We start from the raw sequence: 12,481 nt of genomic DNA, 5'->3' as shown, positions 1-12,481 counted from the left end.
GTCGGCGTTCCAATTCAACCCAAAGGTGTTCGATGGGGTTGAGGTCTGGGCTCTGTGCAGGCCAGTCAAGATCGCCCACACCAATCTCGACAAACCATTCCTGTATGAACCTTGCTTTGCGCATGGGGGCATTGTCATGCTAAAACAAGAAAGGGCCTTCCCCAAATGTTGCCACAAAGTTGGAAGAACAGAATCGTCTAGAATGTCATTGTATGCTGTAGTGTTAAGATTTCCCTTCACTGGAACTAAGGGACCATGCCGATGTCCCTTGTTCTCTCTCTGACGGTGCCCACTTCACTCACTGTAAAGCCTAAACCACCTATACCCTGCTGACGTCATAGTCTATGAGACCAAGGTGCAACCTCTTATAAGACACAAAAACATCTTTATGTTGAATTTGAGAGGTTTTTAAAAAACGCAGGCTAGCGTAGGCCTGCACATAAATGAACCAATTGGTGATTTTGATTGGAGATTAGGCAATGGATTGGATATTAGTTTGTCTAACACCAGCGCAAACAATCAATTCCATTAACTTAAATTAAATTGAATCCAATCAATTCACCTGTAATAATCACTTAACTCTAAGGAACGATTAAAAAGGCATTGTCAGACAGATATGCCTATCATGGAGTGACTTTCATTAATTAAGCAAGATGTCATTGGTTGCCAATGATATCTAGTGGGGACACTGCATAGGCTAGCCTACTGGTATGTTATCCTTGGCACTCCTCAAATATCTGACGATAAGTGACAAGCACTTGATGCAACTGAAAGTTTGGTGTCGAGATCAAATATGTGCGTATTAATGAATATGTTACCCTTTGAGACTGTTTTTGTGCTGTCAAATGTCTGACGTCTTCAGATCAATAAAACATGCAGAGCAATAACAGCTTAGGCTAATTTGATTTAATTAGAGAAAGGGTTAGGTACACTCAGAAAAAAGGTTTCAAAACGGTTGTTCACTGTCCCCATAGGATAACCATTTTTGATTCCAGGTAGAACCATTTTGTGTTCCATGTAGAACCATCTGTGGAAAGGGTTCTACATGGAACTCGAAATGGTTCTACCTGGAACCAAACGGGTTCTACCTGTAACCAAAAATACTTTTTCAAACGGGTTCTCCTATGGGGACAGCCGAAGAACCCTTTTAAGTTCTAGATAGCACCTTTTGTGTAGTGTCCATCATTTGCCTTTGTCTTTTCAGTAAGCTATTACAACGCCTCTAAAATTTGCCTAAACTAATCACTCACATCTATTTGAATCCATAAAGTTATAAATGCCATGGTCAAGGAACCATGTAAATGTTGACAAGTTGGGTTGATGTTGCCAGTTGCAAACAAATGACACCTGTTGTGATGGACATGCTATCTGATCAGATGCAGCCATACAATCCTCCCAACGGGAACATTATCCCACACTACGTTATAGCTCATAAATACTTTTAATTTTGTATTTATTAAAGCTTAATTGCCCATTTGTATAAACAGTCCTGTATGAAAAATGTAACAGGCTTCAGTTTATCAAAACGTTTCCTTCGGCCGGGGACATTAGCAAATAGTGCAGGTCTTATAAAACCTTTTTATCCTTAATTTGTAGTCATCCAAGTTTTAATTGCCAACACTGGCCAAATGTGAGTGTTGGTTGAATAGTTAAAATACCGTCATATAAAAGCACATAAATTAATCGCCGTTAGACAATGGCAAAAATACCACAGGCCTAGGTCTTGGGCGCACTCACCTTATCTACTTTCCCGACTGTGGCGAGAGGACACTCAGGACCGTCAGTGACCGAGCTTGTTGGAGGGAGGCAGCAGGGCCCGCCCCATGAGGAGGGACTAAGTATTTAATACTGCTGAGACCTCTAAACGGGCTCAGAGAGAGACCCACCTGTGGCAGACACGGACAGACGAAGGGAGTTAGTTACTGCGTCTCCAGCAAGACCGTTACCCGGCATAAACCGTTCACCGTTGTTGTTGTTCTTCTTGATTATCTGAACTCTGACGAAACGTTACACAGAGTGAACATGACATTATTTTCTCATCAACTTTTCATCCTCCTATGGATTGTTGTCACAGGTAAGCTTGATTTAAATGTTTTATAGGATAATAATGTCTTGTTGTTGAAACGCCCTTGTATGCATGGATCGTTCTGTGGAATATTGTTCCAAAAACACTTCTCAAAGCAGGTGCCATTTCTTTAAGGATATAAATGGAAAATCCTGAGCTCTGTAGGGTATTTAAATAAATCTCCAAACGTTGCCAATTTTTGCCTATCCATTGCAATAGGCTATGTTTATATTTTTGTTCAATAAGTTTGCAATGTTACTGGAATAACGATGTAATAACATTAAAGCTGCCAAGTGGATAGCAATGCAGTGAATAGACTCAAACTAGGCTATATTTACCGTCACTAGCCTACCCTAGATTCACTTAAGCTACATTTTCAAATACACTACATGACCAAAAAGTATGTGGACACCTGCTCGTTGAACTTCTCATTCCAAAATCATGGGCATTAATACCGAGTTGGTCCCCCCCTTTGCTGCTATAACAGCCTCCACTCTTCTGGGAAGGCGTTCCACTAGATGTTAGAACATTGCTGCGGACACTTGCTTCCATTCAGCCACAAGAGCATTAGTGAGGTCGGGCACTGATGTTGGGCGATTGGGCCTGGCTCGCAGTCGGCGTTCCAATTCAACCCAAAGGTGTTCGATGAGGTTGAGGTCATGGCTCTGTGAAGGCCAGTCAAGATCGCCCACACCAATCTCGACAAACCATTCCTGTATGAACCTTGCTTTGTGCATGGGGGCATTGTCATGCTGAAACAGGAAAGGGCCTTCCCCAAACTGTTGCCACAAAGTTGGAAGAACAGAATCATCTAGAACGTAATTGTATGCTGTAGCGTTAAGATTTCCCTTCACTGGAACTAAGGGGCCTAGCCTGAACCATGAAAAACAGCCCCAGACCATTATTCCTCTTCCACGAAACTTTACAGTTGGCACTATGCATTGGGGCTGGCAGCGTGTGATTCATCACTCCAGAGAACGCGTTTCCACTGCTCCAGAGTCCAATGGCGGCGAGCTTTACACCACATCAGCTGACAATTAGCATTGTGCATTGTGATCTTAGGCTTGTGTGCGGCTGCTCGGCCATGGAAACCCATTTCATGAAGCTCCCGACGAACAGTTCTTCTGCTGACGTTGCTTCCAGAGGCAGTTTGGAACTTGGTAATGAGTGTTGCAACCAAGAACAGACAATTGTTATGCGCTATGCACTTTAGTACTTGGCGGTCCCGTTCTTGGCGGCTAAGCAGTTGTTGCTCCTAGACGTTTCAACTTCTCAATAACAGCACTTACAGTTGACCAGGGCATCTCTAGCAGGGCAGAAATTTGACGAACTGACTTGTTGGAAAGGTGGCATCCTGTGTCAGTGCCACGTTGAAAGTCATTGAGCTCTTCAGTAAGACCATTCTACTGCCAATGTTTGTCTATGGAGATTGCATGGCTGTGTTCAGGATCTTAACTTACTTTTGATAGTTAAAACAGTAGAATACACAAGGTGCAATTTCGAAATGTTGTTGTGCATCAGCAGTTTTTCTCTTATGTTATATCAGTCACTGACAGTCACTCAAATAGATCATGTCAGCTAACATGTTTTAGATTGGTAAGTTAGTCTAGCATCCAGCTATCTAAACTTGTAGTATCATGGTCGAATTACTGACAGTGGGGCCCCCATTGATTTTGTTAGTCACTCTCACTCAGATATCATATAAAAAAAACGGCAAAACATTTTCTCCATCCTATGGCAAAATGTGTAGAATTGCAGGAAATAAGTTAAAACATTAGGAAATCTTCTCTCCGCCCCATGGCAAAATCGCTTAGGCCCCCCCAAAAACACAGGGTCCCCAAAAGGACTGCATGTGTGGGTATATGGATGTGGGTACGCAGACCCGCAAACCACTGCGGCCCCTCATGATGAGTTCAGATTTTTTGTGGCCCCCACCCCAATCAAAGTTGCCCGTCACTGCCCTATAGGATGACCATATGTAAGGTCAAAGGTTACCATCAGAGGACTGAGAGGAGCCACTGTCATGTGGCTCAGTCCTTGCTGGTCCCCTGGTCCCCTCAGCCTGCAGGCTGTTTTTATAGTTGGATCACTTGTCATGTGTTTAAGGACTCTGTAACTCAGGGAGAGAGCTAGGCTCTGAACTGAAGGAGGCTTGTACAAGTATGACTGAGTGTGTGTGTGTGTGTGTGTTTGTGTGTGAGGCAGGCAACAGTAAAAAGATACAGATGAAAGGACCTCCTAAGGGTCGTGCACCTCTTCCCCTGAGTCTGGTGCCATGGACGCCATCGTCCAGCGTGTGTGTGTGCCCCCGATAAGAAACCTCTCAAAGAGGGAAAAAGAGCATGTTCAGTGTCTCTTCTCCTCCCTTTCTTAACCCTGTCTCTTTCCTCTCTGACCACATACATTCTTCATGTCAGCAGCTTCATAGTTTGGTGGTTAGTCATGATATTACATGTGCAGAGCATGCAGGGTCTTTACAGGAGGTAATGGGTGAGGTGGGCAGAGCGAGGAGACACACACACATTACACACACACACACACTCACTACCACATTCATCAGTCCTCCCTTTTAAGTGTGATGAAGCCCAGATATCAACGAGTGATCACTATGCCGAGGTCAGGGTAAAGGTGTACAGTGAGTGTGTCAGGGTTTGTTAGTGTCTCTCTCTCTGTGTGTCAAAGTGCAAACTGATCCTAGGCCAGTTCCAGAAAATTGAATCACCATCGGGTAGTAAATCATCATTTAAAGTACCGGATTACATCATTGTCCAATAATGTCCCCCCTCCCCCTCCTCCTCCTATATTGCTAATTCATAGAGCATTCTCAGTGGAGCCTGTCTGAGACCTCTCCTTTCTCCTCACTATACCGCCCAGCCTTTACCCACGATCTCTCTCTCTCGCTCTCTTGCTGCCTGCACTCCCCTTTTCATGGACACTGTTGCTTCTTTTTCTTTCTTCCAGGCTCTCTTTCATCTTGTCACCTCTCTCCCCTCCTCTTTCCTCCCTCTCGCTGAGTTGGATTAGGGCTGCTCTCCGGGGCTGTAAATCTCACACTGTAATTGGAAAGCATGTGCTGTCGGAGCTTTAATAGGATATGATATGTGCTCAGAGCAGAGGCACAGTGAGCGAGGAGCACTAGCTACTCTAGGGAACCATCTGTTACCTACAGACAGTCGAGGCTGGACGAGCCCTCTGTGCTGATATAGGACATAGGGAGGGAGAAGTAGACACACACAACTCACTACCCTTAAGTCTTACAACTAGGGCAAGGCACGGGTCAAGCTGAAGGTAGAGAGGTCACTGAGAGAGAGAGAGACCAAGGGAGATAAGCATGGAGATAAATAAACTGAGGTAACGATGAAGTAAAAGACAAGAGAATAAACAATGACTGCAACTTAAACCTTCTGATCTTTCCCTGATAGAGCAAGTAGTACTGTGCTCTGTGTGTCCTTCTGTGCCACCCGTAATGATGAGTCCTGCTGTGGTACAAGACCCTCTAGCTGTGTTACTGCCTTTCTTCTGTCAGTGTGTCTTTGTTTCTGTCAGAGATGTGTGTGTGTGTGTGTGTGTTTGTGTGTGTTTGTGTGTGTCTGGCAGTCCCTACCCCAGGCAGGCGAGGCACAGGAAGAGTACGAGCTGGAGACTAGATGAGTTCCTCTTTGCATTGTATGCAGACGTGAACCAGACCTAGCCTAGGGGAAGGGGACACTTTGATGTGCATAGCTCAATCACTACTGATTATTATGAATCTATTTATATGTTTAATGAGCATGGAGAATGGAAATGGAGTGTCACTGTATTTCTAGATATCAATTTGATCTCTGAAAAATTGTACTTCATGATTACTCATTGATTACTACATTTAGTATTCTGGACATAGCTAATCCTATATAACTACTGCTGTACATAAATTCGTCCTACTTATATAATGTCCATACTGTCTATACACACCACATATTTACAGTATGATATGATTTATTTAAGGGTCATACACCTACCGGTGCCCAGCCCACATGGGCTTACAAGACAATACAAAACAAAATAGCATTTTACAGATTATATGCATACAATAATCATGGCCAGTACAGCTACCATCTAGCCAAATAGTACATTTCTCATTCTCCTTCAGGCATTGTGAACAAATTGAGCAATCTCAAACACGCCCGTCCCGTAACCCGTGTATATCACAGACTCTGACATTGTTCGTTCTGATATTTCTTAATCTCTTATTTCTTCTTTTTGGGGGGGAGGGGTGGGTTATTTAAGCAATAAGGCCTGAGGAGGTGTGGTATATGGCCAATATACCACGGCTAAGGGCTGTTCTTATGCACGACGCATTGCGTAGTGCATGGACACAGCCCTTAGCCTTGGCTTATTGGCCATATACCACAAACCCCCGAGATGCCTTATTGCTTTTATAAACTGGTTACCAACGTAATTAGAGCAGTAAAAATAAATGTTTTGCCATACCCGTGGTATACGGTCTGATATACCGCGGCTGTCAGCCAATCAGCATTCAGGGCTCGAACCACCCAGTTTACTGCACTGCTGGACCTAGGAACAAAAGCGTTTAGCTGCACCTGCTTTAGCGTCTGCTAATCTGTGTACGCGACAAATAAACTTTGATTTGATAACAGTGTGAAATTGTCTTTCGGGAATTAGGAAACCTGTTGATTCCCTAGATGTAATGTCCCAGAATCTTCTCAGAGACAAATAATAGAAGACCTTTAGGGAAATGGGGATACCTAGTCAGTTGTACAACTGAATGCATTCATCTGAAATGTGTCTTCCGCATTTAACCAAAACCCTCTGAATCAGAGAGGTGCGGGGGGCTGGCTTAATCGACATCCACGGCGCCCGGAGAACAGTGGGTTAACTGCCTTGCTCAGGGGCAGAACGACAGATTTTTACCTTGTCAGCTCGGGGATTCGATCCAGCAACCTTTCGGTTACTGGCCCAACGCTCTTGCCCGCCAGGCTACCTGCTTTACCCAGTTATGACAATGCACATGTCTATTGTCCTGTTGATTTGAAGAGTGTAAGATGTGGTATACGCTGTCACAAGTAACTGTCCCATGAGCAAATATACACAGTAAACTTCATCATCATGATACTGGATGCATGTAGTGAGATAGGACCATCCTCATTCCTTCCGTTGACCATGGACATGTTCAGCTTGATTAGACGAGTTAGGAATCTGTCCCCCAAGCAGCATTTTTACTATGTGAGGAATCTTTGTCACAGAGAGTGCAGTGGCATCAGCAACTTTAATAATAATAATATGGTATTTATATAGCGCTTTTCAAGGACCAAAAGTCTCTATACAATTGTAGAAACAAGAAACAACGGCAGACTAAGCAGAAGGATAAATAAACATGACGGTTCAATAGAAGGTTTATAGAGAATAGCAGACACAGGGATATGGCGGGTGTTGGTCTGTAAGAGGCGAAAAATGAAAGCTCCTCCTTATTTCCATGAGATAGGGTCACCCCTGGTGAACTGGCATCAGCTGCCCTGCTTTGATGTGGCAGCCGTGGTAACAGAGAAATGGACAGGGCCCCAAGGGCAGATAGACTCACTACACCAGGGGAAGCTGAAGGAAACGGACCTGCTTGCTGCTACTGTGTGTGTGTGTGTGTGTGTGTGTGTGTGTGTGTGTGTGTGTGTGTGTGTGTGTGTGTGTGTGTGTGTGTGTGTGTGTGTGTGTGTGTGTGTGTGTGTGATGTAAGAAGGGTAACATTCCCTACAGAGCCCCTACAAGCATTGCTCCACCAGGTCATAAAGCAGTATGTTAGAAATGTTCATCTCATTAGCCGGCTCTGAGGCCTGGACCTGGACTTCTAATTAGCATGGACTGAAGTCCTACATTACTAGTCCTATGTTATGTACATGTTGTTATTTACATGTTATGTTATGTACTGAGGTGTTATACATTGTATTACACCCCCTATTGTTTCAGAGTGTTTGATATGTCATTTGTGAGCACTATTAGTAACTATTATTCCAATTAGTAGCGCATTTGTAAACAGTGAACAGCATGGACAGAGGGACTAGACTACAGTAATCTACTCTGAAGGGACGTCACATTACTGTGATGACACTAATTAGAAAATCCTTTCTTTATCAGTCTCTGTGGGGTCAGACCCTAACCTGGTGGCCCATATTTCTTTCTCTCTTTGTCTTCTCTCTCTCTCTCTCTCTCTTTCTTTCTTTCTTTCTTTCTTTCTTTCTTTCTTTCTTTCTCTTTCTCAGTTTTTCTGTGAGCATTCCGTAATCAGGTCTGTGTTTCTGCTGGTAGATGTGATTAAAAACGATTTCAGGAACGCGCTTCCCTAATCCACACCTGTAAACTGGGCATGTTTCCGTGGCAACTCCAAGTGACTGAAAGTGTCTACTGGAGGAAGCTTTCCGGAACAGTCATGACTCCTCCTGGGTATTTAAACCCTTCCTTCCCTCCCCGAGCATTGTCTTCTGCAGACTCCAGACTGGTCAAAAGGAGTGCACTATGTAGGGAATGGGGTTCCATTTGGGACCCAGATTGGCTTGAAGTACATTACAGAGTAGAGTATGTGGGGGTTGGGGTTGGGGTTGAGGGGGCAACAGGTAGCAAGGTAATTGTTTATCTGGCAGTCGGTTGAGTTCATAAAAGGGCACTTCACAGGAGTACCATTGTGCCACATGAAAAGAAAGCCTGTGAAGTGTGGCGCTGGGATGGCAGACGAGCGTCATTGGCGTGGAGTCTCTCTCTCTTTCTCCTTCTCACTCTGTCTCTCTCTCTGTCCCTCTTTCTCTGTCCCTCTCTCTCCTCTCTCCCCGCTCCCCCCCCCCCATCAGAGCTTTGACAGCTGGTAACGGATGTCTCCTGGCAACGGACACACTCCCCCACTTAGCAGTGGAGTGTGAGTCCCTCAGCCTCCACTCGATGCTGTTCCCTTTTCTTCCTGTGTGGGAAGGGGAGGGTGGGGGTGGTGGGGGTGGATGACAGACTGTGACCATGTTTAGTTCACTCTGTTTGTGAGTTTGTCGGTGTTTATCACTGTGGGTGTGACATGCAGTATGAACCTGGGTGTGACACTGTATGACACTAATGTATACATTTTCAGTGACTTGATGTGAATCTGGTTCAACCCAAACTAGACCATTTTGTCTGTTATTAGTCAAGTTATATTTGTAGTGCATTTCACGTCTCAATACACTTTACAAAAAAATATGAGTGTGTGGTCCTCTATGGTGAAGTCCTATAGGTGTCCTTTGACCCCTGGGTGGTCTGATTTAACCCCATCATCTCATTGTGTCTACCTGAGATTAGCTGGCTGTAACACTAGGTTAATACCTAGAAGAGGGCTTCTGACTGTCCTGCAATATACTGAATACATAATATACACTATACTGTACTGCACCCTACCTATACAGTATCTCTTCTGGTTTGATATTATTTATTCTATCCAGTATTACCAGTAGTTCCTGGTAATAAGTTAGTGAAGATAACGTTTCAAATGAGTGGTAGTTGGAGTACGTGCCAGTCCTGATCTTTAAGAATAAAAAAATTAAAAAACGTTTGTATTTATTTATGTGGAACTGTAAACGAAATAGCAGTCAGAGGAGGCTGGTGGGAGGAGCTATAGGAGGACTGGCTCATTGTAATGGCTGGAATGGAATTCATGGAACGGAGTCAAACGTGTGGTTTCCATATGTTTGATGTATTCCATTTATTCCATTCCAGCTATTACAATAAGTCTATTATTACTTTTTTATTACAATTGTTATTGTTTTTTTTCCACTTGGTCCCCTCAATGGTCATTCCACCCCACCCCCTCAACAGTCTTTATTCTGACTCTACCCCAATAGACATGTATTTATTCATCACTGCCACAGTTGTCATTATGATATACAGTTGAAGTCGGAAGTTTACATACACTTAGGTTGGAGTCATTAAAACTTGTTTTTCAACCACTGCACAAATTTCTTTTAAACAAACTATAGTTTTGGCAAGTCGGTTAGGACATCTACTTTGTGCATGACACAAGTCATTTTTCCAACAATTGTTTACAGACAGATTATTTCACTTATAATTCACTGTATCACAATTCCAGTGGGTCAGAAGTTTACATACTAAGGTGACTGTGCCTTTAAACAGCTTGGAAAATTCCAGAAAATTATGTCATGGCTTTAGAAGTTTCTGATAGGCTAATTGACATCATTTGAATAAATTGGAGGTGTACCTGTGGATGTATTTCAAGGACTACCTTCAAACTCAGTGCCTCTTTGCTTGACATCATGGGAAAATCAAAAGAAATCAGCCAAGACTTCAGAAAAATAATTGTAGACCTCCACAAGTCTGGTTCATCCTTGGGAGCAATTTCCAAACTCCTGAAGGTACCACGTTCATCTGTACAAACAATAGTACGCAAGTATAAACACCATGGGACCACGCAGCCATTATACCGCTCAGGAAGGAGGCGCTGACCCACTGGAATTGTGATACAGTGAATTATAAGTGAAATAATCTGTCTGTCTCCTAGAGATGAACGTACTTTGGTGCGAAAAGTGCAAATCAATCACAGAACAACAGCAAAGGACCATGTGAAGATGCTGGAGGAAACAGGTACGAAAGTATCTATATCCACAGTAAAACGAGTCCTATATCAACATTACCTGAAAGGCCGCTCAGCAAGGAAGAAGCCACTGCTCCAAAACCGCCATAAAAAAGCCAGACTACAGTTAGCAACTGCACAAAGATCATACTTTTTGTAGAAATGTCCTCTGGTCTGATGAAACAAAAATAGAACTGTTTGGCCATAATGACCATTGTTAGGTTTGGAGGAAAAAGGGGGTGCTTGCAAGCCGACGAACACCATCCCAACCGTGAAGCACGGGGGTGGCAGCATCATGCTGTGGGGTTGCTTTGCTGCAGGAGGGACTGGTGCACTTCACAAAATAGATGGCATCATGAGGAAGGAAAATTATGTGGATATATTGAAGCAATATCTCAAGACATCAGTCAGGAAGTTAAAGTTTGGTCGCAAATGGGTCTTCCAAATGGACAATGACCCCAAGCATACTTCCAAAGTTGTGGCAAAATGGCTTAAGGACAACAAAGTCAAGGTATTGGAGTGGCCATCACAAAGCCCTGACCTCAATTCTATAGAAAATGTGTGGGCAGAACTGAAAAAGCGTGTGCGAGCAAGGAGGGCTACAAACCTGACTCAGTTACACCAACTCTGTCAGGAGGAATGGGCCATAATTCACCCAACTTATTGTGAGAAGCTTGTGGAAGGCTACCCAAAATGTTTGACCCAAGTTAAACAATTTAAAGGCAATGCTACCAAATACTAACTGAGTGTATGTAAACTTCTGACCCACTGGGAATGTGATGAAATAAATAAAAGCTGAAATAAATCATTCTCTCTACTATTATTCTGACATTTCACATTCTTAAAATAAAGTGGTGATCCTAACTGACCTAAAACAGGGACTTTGTACTAGGATTAAATGTCAAGAATTGTGAAAAACTGAGTTTAAATGTATATATCAGATATGTAGTCCATTGTCAGGTGTCAGTGTGCAGCGGTAGGACGGAGTCAGGCGCAGGACACAGAACTGAGTAACAGATTAACTTTACTTGGAAAGAAACAAATACTAATTCCACGCAGGGAAATAAACCAGCTCACAGCAGTAATAAACACCAAACAAAGAGCTATCACGCACAAAACCATGAGTGAACCAGAGGGTTAAATAGGGAAATAATCATGACGTGATGGGAACCAGGTTTGTACAATAAAGACAAAACAAATAGAAAACAGAAACGTAGATCGGTGGCAGCTAGAAGACCGGTGACAACGACCGCCGATAGCCGCCCGCACAAGGAGAGGCACCAACTTCGGCGGAAGTCGTGACATCCATTCCCGCCATTGGCCTGCCTTGTCCAGGATCACACTGGATGATCTATGCTTAGCCTGCTCTTTTGTTCAGGTTGCCAGGGTGATTTCTTATGTTTGGAATCTGTATGGTTGTTTTCCAGTACAATGTACCATAGATTAGGTTGGCAGGTTTTAGTTAGCAACCACATTGCTAGGCTTCATTATTGTGTATTTATCAGGTTTCTGCTAAGACGCTGGTCTGAACACAACACATTTTCTCAGGCATGTCTGCATCACCAAGGCCCACTGGCAAATCTATGCGGAGGAATCTAACCAATGGGCAGAATGTTTTAATTTGGTTACCAAGAGATAAAACTGTACTGTGACGCACTGTGGTGATACACCCAGAATGTCATCATATCATCATATAAAGATAGAGGGATGGGCATATCTGACAGAAATCTAATTATAAGAACATACTGTTGACTTCTTACATCTTGCACTGTGAATAAAAGGGGGTAATTAAATCTTGTGTTTTCTCATTAGTCTTTGTTGGG

General features: G+C 43.4%; 1 protein-coding gene across 1 annotated transcript in view; it reads left to right on the top strand.

Moving 5' to 3' along the window:
• Positions 1-1,928: 1,928 nt before the first annotated feature.
• The window catches only part of LOC121570233 (mucin-17-like), a 19,691-nt gene continuing 9,138 nt past the window's right edge, over positions 1,929-12,481 (top strand). Inside the window, exon 1 of the mRNA XM_045211155.1 lies at positions 1,929-2,074. Within this exon, the coding sequence (XP_045067090.1) occupies positions 2,023-2,074 (52 nt within the window). The 5' untranslated portion in view covers positions 1,929-2,022. The remainder of the gene's footprint in view (positions 2,075-12,481) is intronic.

This window comes from Coregonus clupeaformis, chromosome 35 (genome assembly GCF_020615455.1).
Source record: "Coregonus clupeaformis isolate EN_2021a chromosome 35, ASM2061545v1, whole genome shotgun sequence".
In the NCBI taxonomy this organism is placed as follows: domain Eukaryota; kingdom Metazoa; phylum Chordata; class Actinopteri; order Salmoniformes; family Salmonidae; genus Coregonus; species Coregonus clupeaformis.
The sequence above is the reverse complement of the archived record's forward strand: the minus strand, read 5'-3'. Positions and strand labels throughout refer to the sequence as shown.